A 27,438-nucleotide genomic window follows, 5' to 3' on the forward strand; every position below is an offset into this window, starting at 1 on the left:
GGTCTCTATTAACCAAGGCTGGACCCTGTTTAGCTTCTGATATCTGACGAGATCAGGCTTGCCTGAGCTATTCAAGTCAGGGCATAAATAATAAAGTAATAAGTAATAAATAAATAAATAGATGTGAGCATGCCAATGTTTGGGGAGAGGAAGGAGAGCCATTTGTCTGAATTCACTCATGATCTGAGGGGGACTGCTTTCACTGTAAGGAATTTGCACTGGTACATAATGGAAGCCCTCTACAAAGACTTGGGACCATACAAATGGGAGAAACAGGTGAGCTTAGCAAAGGAGTTCTTAACTGAGGTCAGGATGGCAGATGTGGCCAGAACCTTGATATACCAAGGCACCCTCTCATAATACTTCTTTCCCCTCATTCCCCACCTCCCCCTGCTGGTTGGCCTTGCTCACATTCCTTGTTATCTCTTAACAGCCGGAGGTTGCCATGCGCTGCTGGCCTTTCTTCCTAAATGCCCTCCCGTTCCAGACCCTGCCATGGACTCCATGTTTGAGGATGACATCAGCATCCTTACCCAAGATGCCTTGGTCCAGGATGATGAGTGGCTGGACAGCCCCAACACAGACCTCTCCAGCGAGATGTGCTCAGCCTCCCACTTTGCTCTCATCACGGCCTACGATGACATCAAGAACCGCCTGACGGGGCTGGAGCGGGAGAACGCCTGCCTCAAGCGGAAGCTGAAGATGTATGAGATCAAGGTGAGGGCCTATGATGGTCCACAGTTTTCTATTTATGAAGGCTGATCTTGTTTCCATTCCGTGGTTAGAGCTGGCCTGACCCAATAAGTGGTACCAATGGCCACTGGAAGTGTCAAGATTTATTTTATTATTTACTTTATTTATAATCTGCCTTTCTCACCGAGAATCAAGGCAGATTACAGGTTATAAACAATGCAATCAGATAACAGAAGACAGCCAATGAATAATGCAATGGGACCAGAAGTACAGCATTAGGGAGCAATTTGAAGAACAAACGATCTAAAACAAAAGTATCCTATAATCAACACAGAAAGTGGATTACGAAGTAGAAGGTAATGTAGTAGATGCAGGTGATACCTACAATGATAATTGCAGTGGACGATTCCATTGTAAAACATGCCTCCTGGTAGGATTGCCATGCCTCAGGTGGGACCTGGAGATCTCGAATTACAACTGATTTCAGACTACAGTTAGGGTTTCCAGCCTCCAGGTGGTAGCTGGAGATCTCCCGGAATTACTACTGATCTCCAGCTGACAGACATTAGTTCTGGAGAAAATGGCTGCTTTGGGGGGTGGTCTCTATGATATTATACCCTGCTGAGCTCCCTCCCCTCCCTAAACCCTGCCCTCTCCAGGCTCCACCCACAAAATCTCCAGGAATTTTCTAACCTGGAGTTGGCAACCCTAACTACAGAGACCAGTTCCTCTGGAGGACCCAGCAGCTTTGGAGGGTGCGCTCTGTGGCATTGTAAACTGCTCCTCCCTAAACCCTGCCCTCCTGATGTGTTTTAATAGCTGCTTTGCAAGTTATTGTTAAAATTTGAAAGTGTGTCCCATTAGGGAGACCGTAGTCTGTTGCTAGGTAGACTAGGCCCTCTAGACTGGAAGGGGAAAAGAAAGATGGAGGAGAACGTAAAGCAGGGCTTGTAACAGAAGAATAAAACCTGCTGTTAAATATCCTGCCTGATGGTGTCTCCTTGCTTGCATTAAGCCACAAAAGCTCCCCAGGCTGTTCATTCTCATACAGTTCTCATATCTTTTTAAAAATGCTCCCTTTGATATTATCTGTGGAATGACAGATGTGTGGGAGCCTTCTTGACCTCTTCAGGCAGGCTGTTTCACAAGGAGGATGTGTGTGAACAGGCAGCTGCTGATTCTCCCCATTGGCAGGGTGGCACCCTTAAAAATCTTCTCTTGGATGAATGAAGCTGTCACAGCAGAGCATAACTGGAGAGAGCCCTGCAGGCATGGTGCCCTGAGCTGCTGAGAGAATTCTCAAGCGAAGGACACGGTTCACACCTGACCCAGAATCTTGACACATCAGAATACAGGGCCAGAAGAAAGTGGTATTTATACGCGTGGTCTTCAACCCATGGCTCGGGATCCTCCAGCAGAGGCTGGTGCCTTATTGGTCTGAGTCCCACCTATGGAGTTGCAGTTTGGGGATTTGAACCTGGGTCTCCCAGATCCTCGTCTAACTTTGTAACCACTAAGAGTCTCTACAGAAGACATCTGACATGTATTCTTCACAAGTTGGGAGACACACTGTTAGCTGGGAAGCATAGTTTTAAATGACAGAGCCGATGGAGATCACTCCAGAGGGGATGGATTCTCTCACAGCCCTCCGCTGCCTCTGGCTTCTCCCCTTCTAGAGCCTTTGCCCTGCTGAGGCTTGGTTAATTCAAATGTGAGGGTGGCATGGTAAAAGCTCCGGAAGGGGCACACCAGAGGCAGCAGAGGGCTGTGATAGAATCTGTCCCCTCTGGAGCAATCTCTGTTGGCTCTGTCTTTCAAAACTACGCTTCTCAGCTAAAGTTGTGTCTCCTGACGCTTGATGAACACATGCCTAAGCGTCTCATGTAGAGAGGCTCTTTTTCCACACTAGCTCTGAAGTCTCCCTAAGTAAGGATGCTTTGCAGCTAACTCAATGCTGTCATTGAATTGTATCCAGCAAGCCTTTTTGCCCAGTTCCACTCTTTATTACAGATCCCATCCCACATTTTTTTTGTTCAAGTGGGTCTTGTGGTCCATAGCAGAGCCTTTTTGGTGGTCAAAGGAGGGGATCTTGTCCCTTTTTCACTAGTGGAAAGACAGGTTGGATCCAGCATATCTGTTTTATGAGAAGTACCAGATCCGCTGCTGTAGGTGTATTTTAAATTATTTTGTATCAGTGTTTTGACTAGCTGGTATTTGAGATCTGGACTTTCCTGCTTTTGTACACTGATTCACTGTTGCTTTCTTCACACAAATGTTTGGAAAAGGTGGGATGTACATTTTGATCATATGTAAAAACAGAGCTCATTTCGAGAGGGAATGCACAGGAACGCAGTTCCGGCAGTTCCCCAAAGAGGTCACATGTCAGGTGGCCCCACCCACCTGACTCTTGGCCATTTGGGGCCCATTTTGGCCTGGATTGGGGCTGAAACAGCCTGGATCGGGCCTCTTATGGGTGGTGGATCACTCTCCCGCTCATCAGTGGCCCGATCCTGACCATTTTGGGCCCCTTTTCAGCCATTTTCAGCCCGTTTTTGCCATTTTGGGCCCAATTTTGGCCCTGAATGGCCAGGATTGGGTCCAAAACAGCCAGGATAGGTGATGTCAGGGTGTGTGGCATATGCAAATCAGTAATACTAATGACACACTTCCGGCGATGGCAAGAGGCGTGGCATATGCTAATGAGTTATGCTAATGAGTTCCTCCAGCTCTTTTTCTATGAAATGACCCCTGTGTAAAAAAAATTGGTTGTGTCTTGTTTGCCTTATGTTCCTGGCCTGTAGTTCCCACTGATCAGTGAATTTGGAGACGAGCGCATCTTCTCAGTCTATGACTCCAAGGAAACCTCTCTTCTGAAGAGCGAGAAAGCCAATCTCCAGCAACAGTTGAATCAATTCCAGCGGGAGGTAGGCGGGGTTTCCCAGTGTCCCTGGAAGGGACTTTGAAGCCACCATCTTAGCTTGTGAGATTTTGTCTGTTGTAAGGAGCATTGTTCTAATCCAATATGCTGCTCTGGATCTGTAGAAACCTAAGAAGTCTAGGCCTGGGATATATGAGACTGCTTTCTCCCATCTCTGCCCACTAGTACACTAAAATGTTCCTCAGAACCTTGCTTCCCTTGCAACCCATCATTGGAAATTTAGTGGATGGGACAGGGCCTCTTTAGTTGTGGCACCGAGTCTGTGGAACTCCTGACTCAGAGAATTCATCTTTGATTTTTCTTTGGTGCCTTTGGGACTTGTATTTTCTACCAGCTGCTGATGGTTTCTGCTGCTTTTGTTCTTAGCTACTGTTTGTCAGTCCATGTGTTACTGCTCGAGATTGTAGTAATGCTTGGAGGACTGTGTGGTTTTTTTGTCCAGCTGCTGTTGCAGGCACATTCCAATCATTTTGTAATTCTAAAACACTTTTCTCATTTACTTCTCCCTCTTTGGAATTCCAGGGAAGCCAAAATAGCCAGTTTACAAAAGACAGTTTGTAATATAGTCCTCTGCAGATATTGCTTTTTGAACAAGGGCTTTTAGATGAATGCACAAAGCTGCCAACTGCCAAGGTAGATCACAGGCCCAGTGCCCAGCGTGATCTTACTTTAACTTGAGTTGTAATAGAAGCAGCCACTTGTCAGTTCTAGCTGTTTGGCAGGCAGTGGCTTTCTGACCTCAGGAACTTCATGATGCTGTGTTTCCTGACAGGTGATTCCCTGCTTTCCTGTTCCCAAACATTTGGAACCTTTCAATAAGGTCTGAAAAATTTTCCAACTTAAAAAAAGTAATTTTTTTTAAGTGAAAATCTTTCAGTACAAGAAAAGACTGACATTGCATCCCATCTAATGGAGATTTGTGGCACTTTATGAGACGATCAAGTTTTTTGCAAGCATAAGCTAAAACAGTAGAATGAAAACCTGCTAGCTTTTAAGATGCCACCAGAACCTTGCCTGTTTTTGCTGCAGCAGACTAACAGTGCAGTTCTGTGCAGATTTATTATTCCAGCCTAAGCACACTGATTTCCAAGGGCTTAGACTAAAGTAATTCAGCATAGGATTCTACAGTAGCATAGATTCCCCCCGGTATCAAAACAGGATTCGATCTTGGTTTTTAAAAAATATTATTTGTTCCTTTTGTCCCCAAGAATTTACAAAACAGTTGAAAACAATTCCTTTGTTCCTGACCGTCTCATAATATAACTTTATGTGCTCGCTCGATTATGGTTGCTGTGTTTTACACACGTTTCCAGAAACCTGCTTCCTTGAAGTTGAAAGAAACCACAACTGCAGTGTAATTTTAGAGTGAGAAGAACATGAACTTTGACCGGAGATAGAGAAGAGCTTTTTCTTCTGAGTGGTACTGTGGAGCACATGTTGTATACCCTCATCCTGCTTTTACTTTTGATTAATCAGGTTTTGAATTGTAAATGAAATCTGCCAGTCCTCTTTGCTCAGAGGTGACAAGAAGACCCAAGAGCCGTGTTTTCCATGGAAAGACAACCCTCTCTCAGACCCTAATTTTCCTCTCTTTTCTCCCTCCCAGCTGCAGAAAAGCAAGGAGAGGGAAGAGCAGCTGGCAGAGATGATCCAGGCCTATGAGAAACTGTGTGTGGAGAAAACTGACCTTGAGTCAGAGCTGGGACAGATGGTGAGTTCCACCCAGGCTTCTTGCACAAGATGCCTTCCTTTGCATGTATCTTTCTGCACAAATCTATAACGTTAGAGAGGACAGCCACATTTGCGCCTGCCCTGGCTGTGGCGCTGTATTTCTGCTGAAACAGCTCTCTTTGTCAATGAACATTTAGGGAACTGTCAAAAATCCCAGCCTAAAGACCTTTTCAAAATCACACAGAATGCGTTTTCCTCATTTACTCTGGGGTTGGGGGGTTTGGTGGCAGAGATTAAAGCTTCTTATCAAGGGTTTTTGCTGTGTCTGAACTGCATGTTTCTATTTTTGGCTTGTCCCACTTGCAGCTGGCCACAATCGCTGGGATAGTGTGGTAGAAATAAGTGATAAAAAATAAGTGATAAAAAACTTAGTAGTTTTGGATCACACAAAAGAATATTATGCACAGCCTCCAGTCTTCCATTGATTATGCTCAGCCTCCAGTCAGCCTCCAGTCAGCCTCCACCACATGGTTCTGGGAAGTTCACAGGTGGGGCATGACCCCTTGTGAGTTCAGAATATCTGTCTGTTTTCTTTGTTTAGATTTTATACTCTACTTATCTCTACAAAGTGGCTTACAACATTGTTCTCCCTTCCTCCATTTTATCCTTACAACTACAACAACTCTGTAAGGTGGGTTTCGCAGAGAATGAGTGACTGGCCCAAGATCATCCAGTTGTTTTTATGTGATTCTTACGCTTCTGGCTGTCATGGCTAGTGACCATCAAGAAATCTAACCTGTTTCACATTGCAATAATTTATTATTTGAAAAAGTGCTTTAGTTAAGAACATGCTTGCCTTAATCAGGCACACTAGCTTCTCTAAGCAAGTTGTGATGGAATTAAATGCTCCTTGTTAGTCCCTGGGTGAATGTTAATCAGAGGTAAGGAGGTTCCCTTTTTATCTAGCATGGTTAATAACAGTGACTGTGTCTCCAGTTTGGTGTAGTGGTTAAGAGTGTGAGACTCTAATCTGGAGAGCTGGGTTTGATTCCCTACTCCTCCACTTGAAGCCAGCTGGGTGACCTTGGGTCAGTCACAGCTTCTAGGAACTCTCTCAGCCCCACCCGCCTCACAGGGTGATTGTTGTGGGGATAATAATAACATACTTTGTAAACCGCTCTGAGTGGGTGTTAAGTCATCCTGAAGGGTAGTATATAAATCGATTCTTCTTCTTCTTCGTATTCGTATTCATATTGTATAGTGAACAATCAACAAAGCCTGACCTGCAAAGGGTCACAACTGAATTATGCATAAAACAAATGGAAAGGAGATGGGGGGAGTTGAGGAGGGAATGGTGGAATTGTGTTCAGGGGAAAAAAACCAGAAAAAATACAAGCAACACTGAGAACAAAGTTCATAGGGGGAAAAGAAATGCTGGTTAAACAGAGTGAGTTGTATCTGTTCCACTAGTGGAAATGCTTCCCTCCAGTGAAAGGAACTTTTCGTGGTACAATTTACTTGCTTTAGGGTAAGGCTCCTTCAGAGGGAAAGCACCTCTGCTAGAGGAACAAATCCAAGGATATAACCCCAATGAATACAGAGAAGAGGAAGGACAAGGAAGAGAGACCTCCTTGTTAAAAAAATACAAAACAGGAAAAAAGATGTCATTTTGCCTTGATCTGGTTAGCTGGATGGTTAAGTCCTGCCTTTCAAGCCCTGCTTTCTGTGCCCCTACCTTCAGAGGAGAGGCAGGTGGCGACTAGAGACAAGGCATTTTCTGTAGTGGCACCTCACCTTTGTGGAATGCCTTCCCACTTAAGGCTCACTTGGTGCCTACTTAACTGTCTCTTAGACACCAGGCCAAAACACATCTTTTTACCCAGGCTTCTAGGAGTTTTATCTTATGAGATCTGATTCTGTTTTATGGATAGTTTTCATGCTGCTTGTGTTTTTAATGGCTTATGTTTTAATGTTGTGTTTTTTAATTGTAAGCTGCTTCTAGCACACTCTAAAGAGGTAGCATAGAAATATTCTAAATACATAAACAGCTGTGTTTTTAAAAAGTTAGTAACCTTTTTGACTGCAGCTAAAATGCCAGTTGGAAAGAGCTGGAAGAGGTACTACACCCAAAGTCTGGAACTGGAAACCATTTTATGATTTTTGGGTCCCAAGAGCTAAATTTACTTATATCGAATGGTATAACTGGTGCAATATTTTTATAAGTTCTGTAACTCTTGCATTAGGTAGGTTAGAATTGATATGATAATATCAATATTATAATGATTTTTGTAGAAATAGTTGTAATACATTTTAAGTTTAATAAAATATATTTCAAAGACAGAAAAATGCTAGTAAGCAGTTTTAGGACCCCCTGTGCAAGCAAGTGGCAAAGTTACAGGCTGCTTCCTCTCCCCCTTTCCTTCTGTAGCATAGTGCTGCTGAAGCGAGGAGGACATACTTCTTTGGCTTATCCTGGGGCGCTGGAAGGCAGCTGTGAACTCAGCAGGATTCTTATTTAAGGGGGGTGGGATGTGAGCCTTGGGCCAGGCTTTCAGCCTAACCTACAGGGTTGTTGTGTGGATGATGGCATCTACCCTGCCCTGCCCTCATTGGAGGACAGGTGGGATATAAGTATGTGGTATTAAATGGGGGGGGGGGGGGAGAAATGCAGGTATAGAAACAAACCTGTTCAGTAAATTATTTGGTATGAAAATTAGATGGGAAGAGGACCCGTGGTGTGAGGGGTAATCTTTGTCTGGGGGTGTGGAGTAGGTCTTGGCAGCCCTGTTCTCTCTCTTGCTCTCTCCATCCATTTCTAAGGTTGCCAACCCTAGGTGAGGCCTGGAGTTCTCCGGAAATTATGACTGATCTCTAGTTGACAGAGATCAGTTCCCCTGGAAAAAATGGCTGCTTTGGAGAGTGGGCTCTCTGGCTTTATAACCTGCTGAGCTCCAGCCCCTGCCCAAACACTACCCCTCCCCCCGGCTTTACCTTCAAAATCTCCAGGTATTTACCAACCCAGAGCTGGCAACCCTATAACTATTCCTGTCCTACTCTGCATCTGATGAAAAGAGCTGTGGTTCTCGAAAGCTTATGCTACAATAAAGTTGGTTAGTCTTAAAGGTGCTACTAGACTCTTTACTATTGTTCTACTCTCTTTGCAGAGAGCTCTGGTCGAGACACATTTGAATCGGATCCGTAGCCTGGAACAGCAGCTGAGGCAGAGAGACAGCAATACGTTCCAGAGCATCAACTCGCCTCTGCAAAGCCAGGAAGTGCAATACCTCTCACTCCATGGCGGCCATGGTGACTCTCTTGCTTTGTGGTCTGGGGGAAAGGGGTTGGTCTTTCTCTGTGCTCTCCCAAGCTCCGAGTATCCCTGGATGTTTGTGTCACATGATATTGTCAAATTTGTGTGTGTGGGTATTCTGCAGCTTTCACAATTGGATATGGGCTTGGAAAGGCTGAGGGCCTGGAACAGGGGAGTGGCTAAAAAGGATTAGCTGGAAAGTCTTCAATTCACATTTCCACTAGAAGGACTACCTCCTCCCATATTGTCCAGCCTTCCAGTTAAGATTCCCTCCCAAGCCCTGCTCTTTATGTCCCACTGGTAATGATTAGTTGAGTGGCAAGTGGAGGCACAGGGCATTTTCAGTGGTGGCACCTTGCCTTGTGAAAGCCCACCCTCTTGAGTCTCTCCTGGTGCCTACCTTACTATCATTTAGGTGCCAGGCCAAAATCATTCTTTTAAACTAGGTTTTTCACTGAGGTTTTAAAAAGTCTTTTAAATTGTTCTATGGCCTGCTTCTACCTTGCGGACTGTTATACTGACATTTTTTGGGCTGCTCAGCAGCTATTTTATGCTGTTTTTATGCCCCAGTTTGTTTTGAGCATTGATCATTTAAGTTTTTATGCTGTTATGCTATTGTTTCTACTTCTGAACCACCTCAACCAGGTCTCTGGAAAGGTGGCATATAAATCCCCTAAGCAAAATTTATTTATTTTATACCCACATCTTTTCTCCCCAAAAGGGACCCAAAGCAGCTTACATCATTCTTTTCTCCTGCATTTTATCCTCACAACAACCCTGTGAGGTAGGTTAGGTTAAGAGAGTGTGACTGGTCCTAGGTCACCCAACAAGCTTCCATGGCAGAGTGGCGATTGGAACCTGGGTCTCTCAGCTCCTAGTCTGACATTCTAACCACTACTCCATGCTGGCTGGCTGTATGCAGCCTGAAGCAGCCTGCCATGCAATTATCCCTATGCAGAATCCATAGCCAATACAAAAAATGTTGAAACACTGGAAGAGGATTCCTAATAATACTGGTAATAATGTATGTAGTGCATGCAGTGTCCAAAGCACTTCGCCTACATGCTCTTCTCATAATTCTTGCAACAGCCCTGCAAGGTACGCTAATATTATTGTATTATCCCTATGGTACCGATGGGAGGAAGCTTGAGACTGAAAGATAGTGGCTTTAAAAAGTTTGCAATGAGCTTATGGCAAAGGCAAAATTTGAATTGGATACCTTCTAGATCACAACTTATTCTGTTGGCTACTACACTGTACTTGTTCCCAGGTCAGACGAGCTGCCTGGATGAGGAGGGCAGTGAGCCAGTAGCTACCTGGGTGTTCTGGGAAAAGCAGAGATGTGAGTATACATACTCACAGGCCAGAAACTAATTCTGGTTTGTCAATTGCTGTGTGTTTTTCAGCCAGTAGATGGTACTGTGGTGCCTTGATTTTGTGCCATGTAATAATAGTTCATTTTTCAAAAGCTTGTAAAAAAGGGCTCTTTGACTACCCAGAATTCCTGGGATAAATGTTGACCCTTAAAAAATTAAAGAGGAATTTGCTTTGTGAGAAAATGATAAAGGATATTCTTTTGATTGATTTTTATGAGGGTTTTATCTTGGAGAAAGTATTTTTGGGCAAAGATGAGTGGCTTTGTAGAGACTCTCTAACGAGCTAAGAAAGCACTTGGTAGGACTTTTGAAATGCACCAGGAGATATGGAGTCATGATCTCAGAGGAGCATCAGAAGGAATGAGAGGTATCAGAGCCCAAACCTATCTTAGCAGTGGCACACTCTGATATGAATGTTCTGCCCTCTGATCCCATATGTGAGATTACTTGGTGATTGGGCTCTCATACAGGCACTATGAGGGGCAGCATCGCTGAATACACCCTGAGAAATGCTGCCAGTCATGTCCACATGCTACTCTCTGAATATGCATGCATGGTGCCTGCCTGCACTCCACACTATAAATGCAATCGCCCCCTCCCCCCGCCAATCCCCACATGATGCCTTAGTGCACATATTTGTTCAATGACAGCTTGTATCCACACTAATAGCTAAGTATTGCCTAGTCACATCCCCCCTTAGTTATGTAGCCTCTACACCTAGCAGTAGCCTAGAGAGTAAAAATGAGGTTGGGCCTCTGGCATTCTGACCAAGTGATAACTTACCATTGCCAGCAGGCGTGAAGAAAAATGCTTTGCCCCTTTAATAGAAGATTGATGTGTGGAAATGAGCAGCTGAAGCTTTTCATGGCGGGGGGGGGGGGCGGGGGGGGGGAGCCAGGCTACCTTGTGATTACAAGAATTGTGAGAGCCAGCAAAATTGCTGCAGTGTGGCTTCTGGAATAGCTACTTAGTCCAACCAGCCTTCCCTTCACTTTCCCTGTTGTCTTACATCCTTCCTCCCTCCTCATCTAGTCTTGGATCGTTCCATGAACTGGCAGAGCCCTAGAGGCCTGGAACAGGCAGAGGGCTTGGAGGTGCACCGGTTGGAAGCGGAGCTGGAGGATGCAAGGCAGGAAATGCAGAATTCACAGCATCGGGAGGAGCAGCTGAAGGCGGAATGCGAGAGACTGCAGGCAGAAGTCAAGCAGTTACAGGAGACTCGGGCTCAGGTATGTTTAAATCTGGCATGGGGTCTTGGTTTTCCTGGGGAGTGATCATAATTATGTCTAAAGCTTTAAGAAGTGTGGAACTTCCAAGCACATCTAAATTGTTTTGGATGGACTAGAATATTTTGGAAACCTTAGAGAATCTTGGGAATCGTAGTTTTATAGGGATGTTTTGACTTCTCCATTAGAAATGGTGGAGTCCTGACAGAACCACATATCCCAGGAGGCGTTTGGAAATGTTGTGACCTGTAGAACTGGATGTGGGTTGTAGTATGGATGTGATTGTGAAGTACATCATGAGGCTGCTTACATCAGCAGGCTACCTCCTTATTTCTGTTATGTGTGTCGCTGGCTTGTAATTCGGATCAGCTCATTAATCCTTCTGCCGCAGCCTAGTGTTTTGCATATATTACTGGTATGTATTATTAAAGATTTAGTGTAATGGAACAGGTGTATTGGACTATAAAGCAAGAGTGGGGCTTTTATTAAAGAGAGATTCAGAAACTTACCTTTAACAGATCTATCTGCTTATTTATTTGTCATTTATAGTTTGCCTTTCTCACTGAGACTCATGGTGGATTACATAGTGTGAGATTCAATATCAAGGGCATTTCAATAAACAATGTCATAGGGTACATAAATGCAAGTTTACAAGATACAATATTAGCAAAAAATCAAATACAGAGTTGAAGAAATGCTGAAACAGGGGAAAAGCAATTCTAGGACTGACATTCAATAACATAGAACAGGAGGGCATGGCTGCCTAAAGCTTTCCTGGAGGTAGAGAGACAACGTAGCTTTGATTAACAGCTGGAGATGCAACTCCAGCTGAAAAATCGCTCTGGATAATAAGGGATCGTGAGTTTATCTGCTTGTGCTCCGTTTGACAGCTCTGCTGAAGGTCTTACTGCCCAGGTTTGTCCTGGGTGGTGGCTGGAAATTTGAATAATCCAGTTTCAGTTTTGCACATTTTTATCCCACTCTTCCTGCAAGGAGGTCAGAATACTGTACATTTATTTATTTATGTTGTTCATAATCTGCCTTTCTCATTGCAATTCGAGGTAGATTACACAGTGTAATTCAATATGATCAACCACTGGCACATTCAGTAAACAGTAAAACAGGGTGGAGATTACAGAAGTTTAAAAACAAGCAGAAATTGGATACAGAGCTGAAACAATGTTGAAACAAAACATAAGCAATTTGACATGAAATAATAAACAATAGTAAGAGTGCCCGATAATAGTCTACAATTTCTATCCCTTTCTTTAAGCATCTTTTTGAACCATTTCCTTTCAGCAAATTCCATTCTGTGTGTATGAAAGCTCTCCATAATCTGGTTTTGCATCGTTTGTGGAAAGCCAGGAGAGTGGGTGTTTTTCTGACCTTTTCAGGGAGACCCTTCCATAAGGCCAGACACACCACAGAGAGTGTGTGTGTGTATGGGCAGCTGTGGGTTTTGCCCTGTTCGGATGATTGAAGCTGCTGTGGCAGAGCATAAGGAGAGAGGTGGTCCTGTAGATATGAGGAACTGAGGCCATGATGAGAGTTGTACATGATAAGCAAAACCTTGAATCGAGTTCTCTCTTTCCTATTTTACCCTTACTGCAACCCTATGAGGTATGTTAGGCTACGAGAGTAACTGTCCCAAGGTCACCCAATGCGCTCTGTGATTTAAAGCCAGGTCTTCCTTATACTACTCTGTCTATATCACAGACGATTTTCCAGATATCAGAAATACAGTAGATGTGTTGTGTGACCGTTAACACAGAAGGGTGAGTGCTAAATCAAAAGTACGCCTTAATTAATTTGATAAAATAAATGCTGTGTTTGAAAGTGTGTCCTGTTTAGTCTCATTCTCCTGAAATATCTGAATTGCACAATGACTTTTCAAAGTAGGTCATCTGTAAAATGACTAGAGTCTTTGTCAGTCACAAGGTCCCACAGGTAGCAATGGTAGACAATAGGCCTCAGTTGGGTAGGCGAGAGTGTGATTCTCTTTTTTCATCTTCTTCAGTGTCGTTTTACCTCATCTTGCGGCATGATATCAGCACGTAAAATGTTATACAGGTGATCATATAAAAGATACAAGGCAGACTGTTAGTAAGAGCATAGGAAACCAGTTCTCTACAATTGGTTTGTTTAGATATTTATACCCAGTTATCCTCCTCTAATGGAGACCCAAAGCAGATGACAGCATCATTCTCTGCTGCTCCATTTTATCCTTTCAACAGCAACCCTGTGAGGTAGGCTAGGTTGAAAGGAAGTAACTGGCCCAAGGTGACCCAGCAAGCTTCCCTGGCAGAGTGGGGGATTCATCCATCCCAGATCCTAGTCTGACACACTAATCACAGTGGAGAGAAGGGATTTAGGTTGAAAGATAAATACTGAGAAAATAATATTCATAAAATACTTTATAATACAGGCTATTGTTGTGGGGAGTGCATATACAAGCACCTGTAGCTAGCCACTACTTCACCATGGACAAAATTAGGTTGAAAATTAGAATGGCTTTTAGCTAACACTTAAGGGTGTTAAATTATGGAGCAATCTCTCTCCAGATTTCTGATTTCTTTTGTGAGGAAGACTAAAAAGGTAACACGTTTTCATCTAATAAATGTAAGTAAAGGCAGAAAAGTTCGGAAAGGTCTCCTGGGAGCAAAAGAGCTGACTGGGATGAAAATGTTTGAGCAGTTGACGAAAGAAATCCTTTAAAAAAAATTAACGCATCTCAAATCTGGTCTACATAGTTGAGATTAGTTTTAGGTGGGTAGCCATGTTGGTCTAGAGTAGAACAGCAGGATTTGAGTCCAGTGGCACCTTAGAGACCAACACATTTTATAGTATGTAAGCTTTCAAGAATCAGAGCTCCCTTCTTCAGACACAGTGTCTGGAGAAGGGAGCTCTTACTCTCGAAAGCTTATACACTATAAAATGTGTTGGTCTCTAAGGTGCTACTCAGCTCAAATCATATAGTTTTGTCACTGTGGAACACATCTGACATAGTCAGATGAAGGATTTCATGTGGTCACCTGGAGGATATAATGTATGACCTGCCTTGTCCATAAATACATGTTGAAGCAGCCTAGCAGTTATTCTAGTACACACTGCGGCTTAAAATATGCTACTGTAATAAAAGAAAATAGCTGTTAAGTCACTGTGTCATTAATAATAACATAATAATAATATTTGATTTATATACTGCCCTTCAAGACAACACCCACTCAGAGCAGTTTACAAAGTGTGTTATTATTATCCTCACGACAATCACCCTGTGAAGTGGGTGGGGCTGAGAGAGCTTTGAGAGAGCTGTGACTGACCCAAGGTCACCCAGCTGGCTTCAAGCAGAGGAGTGGGGAATCAAACCTGATTCTCCAGATTAGAGTTCTGCTGCTCTTAACCAATACATCATGTCTTATGTCTTCCATGTAATCAATCACAGGTGGCTGAGGATGGCTTGGGTATTTTGACTACATTATCTGGGAGACCCGAGTTCAAACCCCGATTTTGCCATGGAAACTTGCTGGGTGATCTTGGGCCAGTCACTGTCAGTCTAACCTATCTCAGTGGGTGATAAATGTGAAGATAAACTGGAAGAAGCTGTTTTGGAACATATATTCCAATATATATTATTGGCTCAAATAAATTGGAAGACATGGGGGTTGGAAGCTATATGAAAGAGAGATTGCAGCTTGTGGTGTGTTTAGTTGTCCTACTTTCACTTTGATGCATTTTTTCTGTAAAAACCTGCAAAACCTGTTTAGTCCAAGCATCATCTCTGGTTAAAGAACTATCTGCTTCTGTCTACCATATGCAAAGCATTCAGTTCAGCTACACAATAAAAAAATATATTGGTTGGTGTTGACTTACATCCTGATAAAATGTCCATGATAAAATTTGGCAGGTGTGAACTGAGCATGGATTTGGAGTGAGGACCTGAATGTGCCTTTCATAACATTGCACTAGTCTGTATGTCCCTGTGCGCCATCTGTGATCCTGTGGCTGCTATTTATTGGCTTCTCTGCCACTGAAGTTTGCCCACCTCGCATCATCCAGTGTCTGTGCAGAAATAATATTTCCACTGTACCTCTCACTTTGCCAAACAAGCTCTTTGATGTAGCGATTGAGGCTCCATCTTTAGAAACTTTCAGGAGTCATTGCAAGATCATCTTATTTGACAGGGCTTTTCATGCGGCATAATCTGTAGGTATCTTTTTTGGGGAAGGAGGGTTTTTTTGGTCGGTTTTAAATTGTGATATTTTAAATTATGACGTATAAGCCACTTTGAACCACAAAGAGAGGCAAGATATTAATAAATTCCTTTAAGCATAACCACTTGTTCTGTTGTTATTATTTCTACAATGCATCATGTCTTGGCTTATGGTATATCATAGTCTGAGCTGCACGGCTTGATCAGTGAAGGGGTGGTGGTGGTTAGTCATAACTTAGATCCCTGAGTTTGTACTGGATAACCTTGTTTTCTGGAGATCATATAGACGAACCCACATCTGAGTTTAGTAGGAGGACAAACAGTTACCAAATGGAACCACTGGTGTACCAACTGCTATTGCCTCAAAGTCCATGTAAATTTGCACACCGCTTCAGTTTGCACCATATATTCCAGTTTTATATTCCCATGGGATTTGGGGCCCCTGATTGTAGGATAGGAGGTTGTGTTCACTCTTGCCTGTGCATCCTTTTCCAGCCATGCTAACCTGGTTTATCTTAATGTATCATAGGATCTTGCAACGAGTCAGTCGGAGAGAGACATGGCATGGGTAAAGAAAGTTGGAGATGACCAGTAAGTGCTTTTTATGTCAAAGTTTGGTGTGAATTCCTCTGGCGTGTGAATGTGCAAATAAGTACCCACAGAACTTTGAGCCTTTGGGATGTGTCGTAGATAAACTTTGAGGAGGAGGTCATAGTGACTAGAGTAAGATTGAGTGTCATTTGTTAGAAGGATGTGGAGGAAGAGAACCTAAACAAATCAGGTTGTGTGACTTGGGGTAGAGGAATAACTGGGGAAGGTAACATAAGGTGGAAGGAATAATCTGTTAGAGAAGCACAGTTTGAGAATGAGAAGTGTAACTTCTATAGGACTATCTGGGAAGAGTGGTTTGTTGTAAAAGGACGTCTCTTCGAATGTGTTATCTGTGGTGTAAAGATAATTTGGAAGGGTAGAATGAGGCACCAGCATACTTCATGCAATAAGCATCATATAACTTTGGCATAATATAAGGATGTATTGAAAATAAATGAACTCTGGGGGGTAAAAGATAAGTTATGGAAAGGAGGTTATCCGTGGCAGTTTTAGGTGCTTGTGGTGTATACACATGTGATAGAGATATGCTTTAGGATAAAGCTTCAGGAAAGGGTTGCCAGGCCCCCTCAATCTCCCAGCAGGAGAAGCGACATCATCACGCAGCCCCTGGATTGCGCTGTTGGGGGCTGCTGCGGAGTGCAGGAACGCTCCTGCACTTCGCAGCAGCCCCAAACGGGCCCGATCTGCTTCAAAATGGGTGCGGATTGGGCCCGTTTTGGCACAGATCGGGCCCGTTTTGGGCTCCTTTGGAGCGCAGGGGCGTTCCTGCGCTCTGCAGGGGCCCACAACAGGCCCAATCTGCGCCAAAACGGGGCCGATCTGCGCTTGTTTTGGCATGGATTGGGCCCGTTTTGACGCGGATCGGGCACATTTGGGGCCCCTGTGGAGCGCGGGAGCATTCCTGCGCTCCGCAGGGGCCCACAACGGGCCCAATCCGCGCCAAAACGGGCCAGATTGAGCCCGTTTTGACGCGGATCGGGTCCTTTGTGGGCTCCTGCGGAGCGCAGGAATGCTCCCGCGCTCCACAGGGGCCCCGATTGAGGCCAAAACAGGCCTGATCCTGGCAGCTGCTGTGCGCGGGGGCGCACATTACTGCAGGGGGGCGTGCATGGAAGTGCGCCCCCCCGCTGGCCAGGTAAGTAGGGGTGGGGGTGGGGGCGGGGGGATCCCCCACCCCCACGGGGGGCGGGTCTGGCAGCCCTACTTCAGGAAGTGACAGGTGGTGGGGACACACAATCCTGCTGCTTTTCTGAATCAGGTCTGGAGACCTCAGGTCTGTGTATGCCTCCTTGAGTTCTGTAATGGAAGGAAGGCAGGGATATAACTACCTTGCTCACCTGACCACTTCCTTTTAGAGTCCCCTCGCATGAGGAGTGAACTGCTGCCTCTTTCTTTCTTGTTTTCTGCAAGTCTGTTTTTATTTAAAAGAGACTTTGGCTGAGTTTTTGTGCTGCTGGTCCAAACAGCCATGAAATGTTTTCCTTTCAGATGGTTGAGAATGGTTTATGGTATTGCTTGCGGAAATGTTAGGTACTATTTCATGAATAACATTTATTTTCCTGTAAATTACCCAGAGCCTGTGTTTAGTTTTGCAGAGAAAGGTGGACTAAGATCCATACGTGGTTGGATGCTGCACTGTCATTGCTTTATAGCAGTCGTTAGCAACTGGATTTTCTTGTGTGGACAAGATAATACAGGGAATGAATTATTGGTGTAGTGCAGGGGCCCCAGTCTTTTGAAGCCTGTGTTATTCTGGCACAATATGGTGGGTGCAGCTACAAAATGGTGACTGCAGGAGATGGACCCAACCGTACAAGACGCTCAAGCACAGGGAAGAAGAAGGGCAATTTTAAAAATACACTGGGAAAGAGGAATGAGAGAGAATGAAAGCAATAGTGTGGTAGCAGCAGCAGCTGCAACATTATATTAATCTGCACAGCTGATTGGCTCTCTAACGGCCAGTCAGAAGCCTTGTGGGCAAAAGCCCCACCTGGCTCTATCCACTTTCTAATAACACTTGGTGGGTGCCAGGAAAGATCTTTGTGGGCACCATGTTGGGGACCACTGCTATAGCACAAAATAATCACAACATAAAAACTCTTAAAAATTAAGGTAAGGCCCATCTTGCTTAAAAAAGAGCGTATTTCATTGCATTTCCACAATGGAGCAAATAGTGCCCCCAAGGACTGTTTCAGGTTGGGAAAGCTACATGGAGGGGAAGGTCTAAGCCCCTTCTCTCTGTGTGCCATGATCTCAGTCTAAAATGGATTTGTGTGCATCTGGGATGTACAGACCTTCAGAACATGCCTCTTCACCATCTTGGGGATCTCTCTGGTGGAAATTAGCTAATTAGATTGTACAGAATAGGGAGAAGTGCCCTGAGATGAGGTTTGTACCCGTCCCTGCCCCCGGCTGTGCAGGATTGCATCTCAACCTCAAGATCTGCTGAGCTGGTAGAAATGGCTTGTTTTTAGCCAGTGCCTGGTGCCTGAGAAAATAAGTTTCATGCAAAAATCAAAAAGGATTAATGATTGAGAAACAATGCTAGCCATTTCTTAAGGCCAGATTAGACTTACAGTGTCCATGGGTTTGACTTGTGGATGACGACACCATTTTAGGGAAGAATTTGGCTGAGTGATCTTTCCCTCCCATACTTTTTCAAGTTCCAAAACCGGCTGCTTCAGCGCCTGAAAAGGCATGTGTGGGGGTGGGGGAGGGGGGGAGACAAGTCCCGCTATGCCACTTGCTGCATTTTTAAATGGCCAAATTCTTCTCTAAAATGGCATCAGCATCCACGGTTTGAACAAGTGGGAGTCATAAAATCTAGTGTGGCCCTTATTTGTGGCTTTAAGAAGCCCTTGTGCCTCAGCAGTTTGTCTGCTGAATCCTGGTGGAGTAGGAGGTTTTGAAAGAGGCGAAGTTTTGGGCTCGTGCTTATTTTAAAAATCTAGCATCTCGCTTTGCATGTTTTCTTTTTAATTAATCAAGAGTTTGAGGAGGGAGGGGTAAGAGGGAGTACAGAAAGAGGGTGTGAAGTGTGAATTTAAAACGTGTCAAAGGGAGCTGCTGCGACACCTGCCTCGCTCTTTCTTTGTGCTGAGTGAGAAAAGAGGCCCCAGAGCCATTCATCTTGGAACACCTCTGCGCAGAGGCACGGAGGGAGAAAGGGGATGAACTGGTTTTGAATGAGCAGTAAGTACATTTGCTTCCACTGATTGCCTCCCCTGTGAAACAGAACCGCTTAGTCACTGGCCTGACTCAGCTGAAATACTGCAACGGCTGTGATCTGGTGGTTCAAAGTATGCAGCGTGCTTTTGCCTTCCCAACCCATTCCCCCACCCCACTGCATCCTGCAGTGGGTTGTGCTTTGTACAGCTCCGTCAGTGTCAGTATGTGACCCTGGCAGGCTTGCATAAGTTGTACTTGAGTTTGCTGTGTCTAAAGTTTGTTATGTGCAAACAGTTCAGCAAACTCCAAAATTTAATTTAGGGGTTTAAAAGGTACACTTTTTAAAAAATCCCCGGTCCCTTTCTTCCCTGCCCCTGCTACACTTGCCCTGAGATAAATTTAGGGCCCAGTCTCCTATACTGCACCACCTCCCCACATTGTGTTCCGTCTCCCTGCCTGTGCTGCAGCTTATTTTCTCCTTCGCCTCACCAGTAAACAAAGCTAGGCCTTTTGGAGTGGCGAGTTTGTTCTGTCTAGGTTGGCACTATCTTGGTGGTGGTGAGGAGGGTAAGGATCTGGGGGAGAAGATGCATGTGCGTGCTGTGGGAGGGAGTACCCATGGAAGCATGGTGCCTGGAGGGCTCAGAGCTAGGAAGAGGGACTGCGGGGCTGCTTCTTCCCCTACTGATCTAAACATTCTCAAGTCTTTCGCCTGTCCACCTGAAGGAGCCGCAATTCTGTTGTCTTGCCATGTTCTGAGCAACTAACCTTATAATCTTAAGTTAACATCTAAAATTCTGTCAGAAATCTTATTTCCAAGATGGTCTTGGTTGTTCGATAATCTGTTTTGTTTTTGCAAATTTTATTCCAGTGTTTGACACAAAGAGATCATTCATCTGAAAATTTATTTGGGAAGTCCCTTACACACAACCCTCCCCCCACTTCTTTTAAATCTCTGCTTCTTTTAAGCTGCTCCAAAATAGGCAGCAGAATCTCACATGTCCAGTTCTTTGCTAGAACAATTTTAGCTGCTGCCAGTACATGTGTAAAAGGGAACTAACCTTTTGATTTCTAATCTAATCTAGATAGTTTCAGGTATGTAGCTACATTGGTCTGCAGTCAAAGAGTAAGATCTGAGTCCAGTAGCACCTTAAAGACCAACTAGATTTCCAAGGTATGACTTTTCAAGAGTCAAAGCTCCCTTCATCTGATACTCTTGAAAGGACCTGGATTTTATTAATCTAATGTAGAGGCCAGATTAAATGAGACACTTGAGAGATTGGTGGATGAATCTTCCTAGCTATTTTTAAAGGGAAATGGTGGTGGTGCGGGGCTTCAATTGGGCCATCTAGTGGGAGAGGGGTAGTTCCCTCCAATTTCAACCCCTGACATCGACACACTCTTATACCTCTGTGCTGTTAACAGACCAAAAAAGGTACTGATTTTTATTTCTTCTGAGCCCATCAGCCAAGGGAGTGGAGACTGGTTAATTTTAATCTGCAAAACCATGTATAGGGGAAGATTACCACTCTCAACATCCCCACCCAATGCCACAATCAAAATTAGAGTCCCATGTAGCTGCTATTTGGTCTTGAAAATGGTAGACTATTCCCTTCACATGTGTCTCCTATCATCACATTGATTCTTCAGCTGTGTGGTATTAGAAATCCCTCTGTTGGCTTGGTGGTTCTTTTACATATGAAAGTTTCTATAGGTGCAGTGTACGAGGATGCTTCTAAGGTGTTTGAACTGAAGTTCAGTTATACTCTACAGCTGCAGTCCTAAGCACACTTACTAAGTAGCAATGGGACTTGACTTCTGAGGGTTGCTCTCCAAATGCTCAAAATTTCAGTTTCCTGTAACTTCAGTTTTTCCCAGGGCCATGCTGGGAAGGGAAAACAGTATTTAACCCTTCAGCCTCCACTCTGTCCGCTTTTCCAAGTTGAGCTTCCTGCTTTGTCATAGTATTTTAAAGAAGAGTTGACATATCCTTTAAAAACCTGACATTTTTTCTTTAAAATGCTGATGACAAAGCAGGGAGTGAAACCAAATGACAGTTGAAGGGTTAGTGTCTGTGTCTTTTCTCCACATGGCCCTCAAGCAAACAGACGAGCCTGCAGTGCACATTTTATGAAGGGAACGAGGCACTGATGTTACTCTCATCTGAGTTCTGGAAGTATCCAAAGCTCATCAAACTTGAACATACGTGGCAGGCTACTGGTAAGCCACAGATTGCCGTTTAAGGTGGTTAAAACTATAGGGTCACTTCTAAGCCCCTAAATCCAATATTGTCCCCATCTTCACGATTTTGAGTTCTGCACTGCAGTGAGTTATATAATATATACTGGGAGGATTTGATAGTGTACCTCTTATCCCCCCCTTCCTTTGAACCTGAAAATCTTGTGAGTCTTAACTTGCTCCAAGCTGTGCTCGATGGGTTTTTTTGTGCGCAGATTTTTTGTTTCATGTCAAATTTGCCCTTGTCCAGATTACCCCATACCTCATGAGGTGCAAGGAGGTCCCTTGACAATGATGCATTATTAAAAAGGGAACGCTGACTTTTCATCAGGCAGATCAAACATGCCTCGGTGTGCACAGCAACATGAAAAATCAAGTAGACAAAGCCGTCTCCAACCTGTGGATAGATAGAGAATGACACGGTGTGGACGGGCTCATGAGGGAGTACGGATGGCGAAGAGGTGCTAGAGGGCTTTGGAGTGGGGGAGTTATGTTTCCTTTTGTTTCCATTTTCACAATAACGTAAAGAACAATCTGTTTGGAGGCTTGTTGATTTACTGGAGATTTGTAAAAGGGAAAACAGCTGCAGGGGAGTTATGTGCATGCAAGATTAGAGTTAAGACTGACTATGAAACGTAAGGGGGGAAAAAGGAGGTCCCTATTCACTTACTGAATGTTGCATTATTTATACAAAATGGAACAGATCAATGGTCCATCCTTGGCTGTATTCTACAGTAGGACCCAGGGCAAGATGTAACTCGAGACAAGAGTTTATTTTTTGGGGGGTCTAATGGGGACCCAAAGAAGCATACAGCCTTCTCCTCTCCTCCATTGAATCCTCCCAACCCTATGAGGTAGTTGAGTCTGAGTGTGTGTGACTGTCCCAAAGTCACCCAGAAAGCTTCTGTGGCAGAGTGAGGATTTTAACCTCCCCCCCCCCCCAGGTCTTAGTCTGACACTGTAAATATTGCACACCACATTGGTTAGCAGACCACACTTTGAGAACCTGTTTTTGCTTCCAGAGATTAGCCTGTGTTAGAATCAGTAAGAGAATCTTCCTTTGGAGCATGAGCAGAGTGCCTCTCTCTCACTGCTGCAAAAGCACTGCTTGCCTTATCCCAAATTTGGGAGATACTACACAGTAAAAATCAGTGTGTGGCATTGTATCAGATTGTTCCAAAATATGAAAGAAAATGACAGCCTCCAAAGAGCTCCGGGAGTCTTTAAAGTTGACAGTAATTAGAATTCAACATTTACGGGATCTGTTTTTGATGTTAACAGGTATAGTGTCTAACTGGAGGATCATGTCAGGTTCAGGTTACTTATAATTTCCAACTTCATGTCATGTAGACTTTTATTTGCTGTTGAGTGTGGTATATCACTGTGGCTAATGTGATTGGGGTATAGTGGTTTTCCAAATGGAGTATAAAAACTACCACGTAGGCCGGTATTCTATTTTCCAAAGGCGATGCCTCTGGGGTAGTCACAAGCAGACCAGCAAGCAGTAGGTCATCCCTCTTTGTCCCCAGCACTTGATCCTTAGAGGTGTGCTGTCCGTGAACACGGAGGTTCATTTACTTGTCATAGCTTGTAGTTATGTTATTAGGCCTCTCCTCCGTGAAAATGGCCTACTATTTCTAGTAGGCTTCAAAGCCATCTCGTTAATGGTCATCATCACATTATCTCTCAATAATTTCTGCAATTACAATTTCATTTAGGGTTGTTGATTTTTTTTTTAACCATCTGCCTTTTAATGCACTAAGTTTGTAGATGGGAGTTCAAATAAATGTGCCCTCAATATTTTCTGGCTTTATGATACTATTGAAAGAAATCTGAAATAACTTGCAGTTTCATAATCAAAAGCTGCCCCTCATTGTTAGAAGGAAAGGGCCATCTTTAATATTTTCCGTTTTTGTTTCTGGAACCAAAACTGCTTAGAATTAAGAGTCATTAGAGCTAGTACACTGTAGAGGTTAACAGAGTGATCATAGGAAGCCTTTCCCGGGTGTAAGCCCCATTAAATAGACCTGTGTAGGTTTCTGACTTGACCTGCTAAGGATTGCTGTGCAAGAGACTGAACTATGTATAAATTGTGAAGTCTCCTGGATAGAATCTCACTTCTGTCATGAACTCACTTATTGGGTCACCCTCTGTGTGTTGGCATTCAAACTGTAATATTATTGTTTTTATTTCTCACAGTTCCATCATAAGCGGAGTTACACCCTTCTAAGGCCATTAAAATCATTGTTCTTAGAAGGAGACAAGTCTACTTAAGATGGCACTGTAAAACATTTAAAATCTACTAGGCTGCTTATGAGCTAATTCCTTGATTTGGGCACATCACTCGATTTCTGACAAGTGGCAGTAGGATATGTGAAATGGTTCTGCTGAAAATGATTGAATCCAAGAATATGCTGTGCCTTGTTCAGGTGCACAAAGGGCCATTATATCTTGCAGTCCAGTCACTAGTTCTAGAATGCTGGTTTAGATTGTAAGATGAGGACTCATGAGTCCTGAATAGGGGACTGAAAAATGGGCTTTCATTCTAAGAGAATTCTGTATCAGGAGGCTGGACAAAGGAGAAATAAAAAATGGGCATCTTAAGGCATATGCCACTGTGCCAGTCCTTGAGAAGAAGAAGTAGTACTTTTTGCTTTCTCGTAATTGGTTTTCTTGTAACTGTGGTTCTATTTTTTGTAAACTCTGTCTTTCCATCACTTGGCAGTACAAAGCACATGTGTGTGTGTGGCATATTTTCAGAGGTGTTTTCTTTCCTTTGGTCTTCTAAACTTCCTGAACTAGTCACTTCTCTCCCCCCAAAATTACCCACAAGCAGGTGGGAGGGGGTACTGTAGTTTTTAATCACATTCTCTTCATTCATTTTTTTCCCCTTCTCTCTCTCTCATTTCTCTCTTGTTGGAAAATGAAAGGGCACGGCGGAGGTGCTTATTGCACATACTTAGAACAAACTGGCCATATGGTATATTGGTGCCAGCTTTGAGCCAAAGAACTGAGCTAGCTTCATGTACCACAGGAAGTCCACAGATAACATACTGGGGAAATTTTGAGTAAAATTTGACTTCCGAGCTCTACCGTTGTCTTGTGTAGCTCACGTTAGTTTCAATATCTGGAGAATTTCCCAGAAAGTTGTGCTCCATCATTATTAGTAGAAAGGGGTGCCAATTGGATTTTCCACCAAAATATCTTGGGCTTATCCTATGCAAAAAAGTATTTCAGTTGCTTGAAGGGATAAATAATAGCAAATTGTTCTCATTTCAGGCAGTTGTTAGCTGCTTTCTCTGCCCCCCCTTAAAGTGGCATAAAATAAAGCATCATGAAACAATAAAAAATCATAAAACACAGAATTCTAAAATCCTAAAAATTGGGCTAAAACAGTGTTAGAATAAAAGCATTCTGAAGTATACGTATCATCTGAAGCAAACACCTCTTAAAATTTGTGAATGGAATGAGAGTGAAAAGAGAACCAGGGCCGTTTCCAGGCGGCTTACTGGCCCCCGGAACGTCGCACCACGTTGCTTGGAAAACGTGAAATATCGCATTTTCTCGCGTGAGTTTTGTGCAACGTCGTGCAATGTCACGCAAAACTCACGCGAGAAAATGCGATATTTCGCGCTTTCCCCGCAACGTGGCGCGGCGTTGCGGGGGCCGGTAAGCCGTCTGGAAACGGCCCAGGTACGTTTCATAAGAAGTCACATTCTAATAGGGAAACAGTCACCACCAAAAATTATGTTCATTTCCTCCCACAAAAGTGACTGTTTTAGTGCCAAAAGCATTTGTTATAGGAAGAATCCAGATTAAAATTTTTAAAAATTGACTTTACTTCAAGCAGGGTATGTTGAAACAGCTCTGGAGATGCTTCACAACCAGCTTGAGAGTAGAGATGGGCACGAACAATACAAACAGAAAAAAGCCACGAACAGCCCAATCTGCTGTTCGTGAGCAAGCTGTTCGTGAAGCCCCGTTCCCGACAAACGTGTTCATTCCAAGCCCTCTTTGTGGCGTTCGTCAGCCATTCATAAAGCCAGACAGTCTGATGCCTTTCAATAAATTCCCCTGGCAACATAGGCATGGACTGTCTGAACTCTGTCTGAACTCCTTCTGGCTTTCCTTCTGGCTTGTAACCCCTCAAAGTAGCTTCCAGCAGACAGTCCAGTTTTTGCCACTGTGAAGAGAAACTGACATGAAAGGGAGAGACCCATGGATCATGCCTTTTCTGGGGTCCAATCTCTCTGAAACTTGGGGGGGGGTGGTCTTCAGAGGACAGTGAGGACTATGTCCCCTGCAAATTTGGGGGGTATTGGACATTGGGAAGGTCTGTTTGTAACCCCTCAAAGTAGCTTCCAGCAGACAGTCCAGTTTTTGTCACTGTAAACAGAAAATGACATGAAAGGGGGAGACCCATGGACTCTCCTCTCCCCAGCTCAAGTTCAGCTAAGTCCCAAGGGGGCCGTTCTGGCTCCCACGAACCTCCAACTACGAACATGTTTATGAACATGTCATATCCGTTGATGTTCGTGAATCCCTGTTTGTGGATGGGAATGAACAACGAACATTGTGTTCATTTTTTCCCCCTGTTCGTGCCCATCTCTACTTGAGAGCAGTCATCAGTGCAGGTCCGGTGGATTCCATCTTGCCTCAGGTTCCACTTTGTGTATCTTGGCCTCTTGCGTATGAAACTTCCCCACTACAAGAAGCTAGACAGACAGGGAGGCTTCTAATGAATCTGGGACCAGAGCCCATTAAAGACTACTCCCTTCCCTATGTGCCTACCTGAAAAGATCTTCTCCTGGGGCCCTTTCTCTGTTTGCCTTCCCCCACCTTCAGAATCAGAAACAAAATGGATGGCTCTTGGAGAGGAGATCTTTTCTGCAGTGGCTCCATGTTTATGGAACACTTTTCTTTTTTTTCTTTTTTCTTTTTTTAATTTAAACAAAATTTTATTAATAAAATGCATACAATAAATTACAAGATAGCACAGATTAACAAGTAACAATTGGTAACTAAAACACAACCAATAACAATACTATATACAATGTAAAGTAACAGTGATAAGGCTTAGATTCTAATAACTACATTATAGCAATTCAAAAACAGATTTGTGAAACTTTGATACCACCCAAATATTATTGTTTTCCAGATATTCATAGAATGGAGACCATTTCTCCTGAAAATTAGTGCTTTTGGGAAAGTGCTCGGCTTGATAAATTTTGTCACTCAATTTTTCTGTAATGAAATGATCCCAGATGGAACACTTTTCTCATGGCTGCCTGTCGCTTGATCTTTGCAATTTCAGGTGCAGCATCAAACCATTCTTATTTGATTGGTTTTTGTTTGTGTGTTTGAGATGGTTTGTGGTGTTCATTTCGTTGGGGCTGGAAATTTTTTTCAGTGGATTTAGCCACTCATATAATTTCTAGGAAATAGAAATAGCACTTGGATTTTCTGCCTCGGGATCAAGATGTCTTAGGTCAGACCTCTGCATTTTGGAGAAATAAAAATTTCCAATTCAAATGTTATCCAGGGTTGCCAGCTCCTGGTTGGGAAATTCCTGGAGATTTGTGGGGTAGAGCCTGGAGAAGATGGGGTTTGGGAAGGAGAGGGATTTCAGCTGTCTATAATGCCATAGAGTCCACCTTCCAAGACAGCCATTTTTTCCAGGGGAACTGGTCTCTGTCACCTGGAGATCAGTTGTAATTCCGGGGGATCTCCAACCACCACCTGGAGGCTGGCAACCCTAATTTATCCCAGAAGTGCATCTGAACAGGACCTTCTGTAGATACCACCCTGTAGCTGGGCTAAATCAATAGCTGCCCATACATGTGCTTTCTGTGTGGTAGCTCCCTGAGGAGAACAGGAAAGCTCCCACACTCCTGGCTTTTCACAAACTAAGCAAGACTGAATTATTCAGGAGGGTTTACTACTCAGATTATAGGACTGTGTCATAAGAAATAACTCTGAGAGATACCTTGGTAAAG

General features: G+C 43.8%; 1 protein-coding gene across 1 annotated transcript in view; it reads left to right on the top strand.

Moving 5' to 3' along the window:
* The first annotated feature begins 480 nt into the window (after positions 1–480).
* TBKBP1 (TBK1 binding protein 1) overlaps positions 481–27,438 on the top strand; it is a 56,668-nt gene continuing 29,710 nt past the window's right edge. The window contains exons 1-6 of the mRNA XM_054995347.1: positions 481–717; positions 3,495–3,617; positions 5,238–5,342; positions 8,467–8,608; positions 11,021–11,217; positions 15,954–16,015. Of these exons, the coding sequence (XP_054851322.1) occupies positions 496–717; positions 3,495–3,617; positions 5,238–5,342; positions 8,467–8,608; positions 11,021–11,217; positions 15,954–16,015 (851 nt within the window). The 5' untranslated portion in view covers positions 481–495. The remainder of the gene's footprint in view (positions 718–3,494; positions 3,618–5,237; positions 5,343–8,466; positions 8,609–11,020; positions 11,218–15,953; positions 16,016–27,438) is intronic.

This window comes from Eublepharis macularius, chromosome 12 (assembly GCF_028583425.1).
Source record: "Eublepharis macularius isolate TG4126 chromosome 12, MPM_Emac_v1.0, whole genome shotgun sequence".
NCBI classification, from domain to species: domain Eukaryota; kingdom Metazoa; phylum Chordata; class Lepidosauria; order Squamata; family Eublepharidae; genus Eublepharis; species Eublepharis macularius.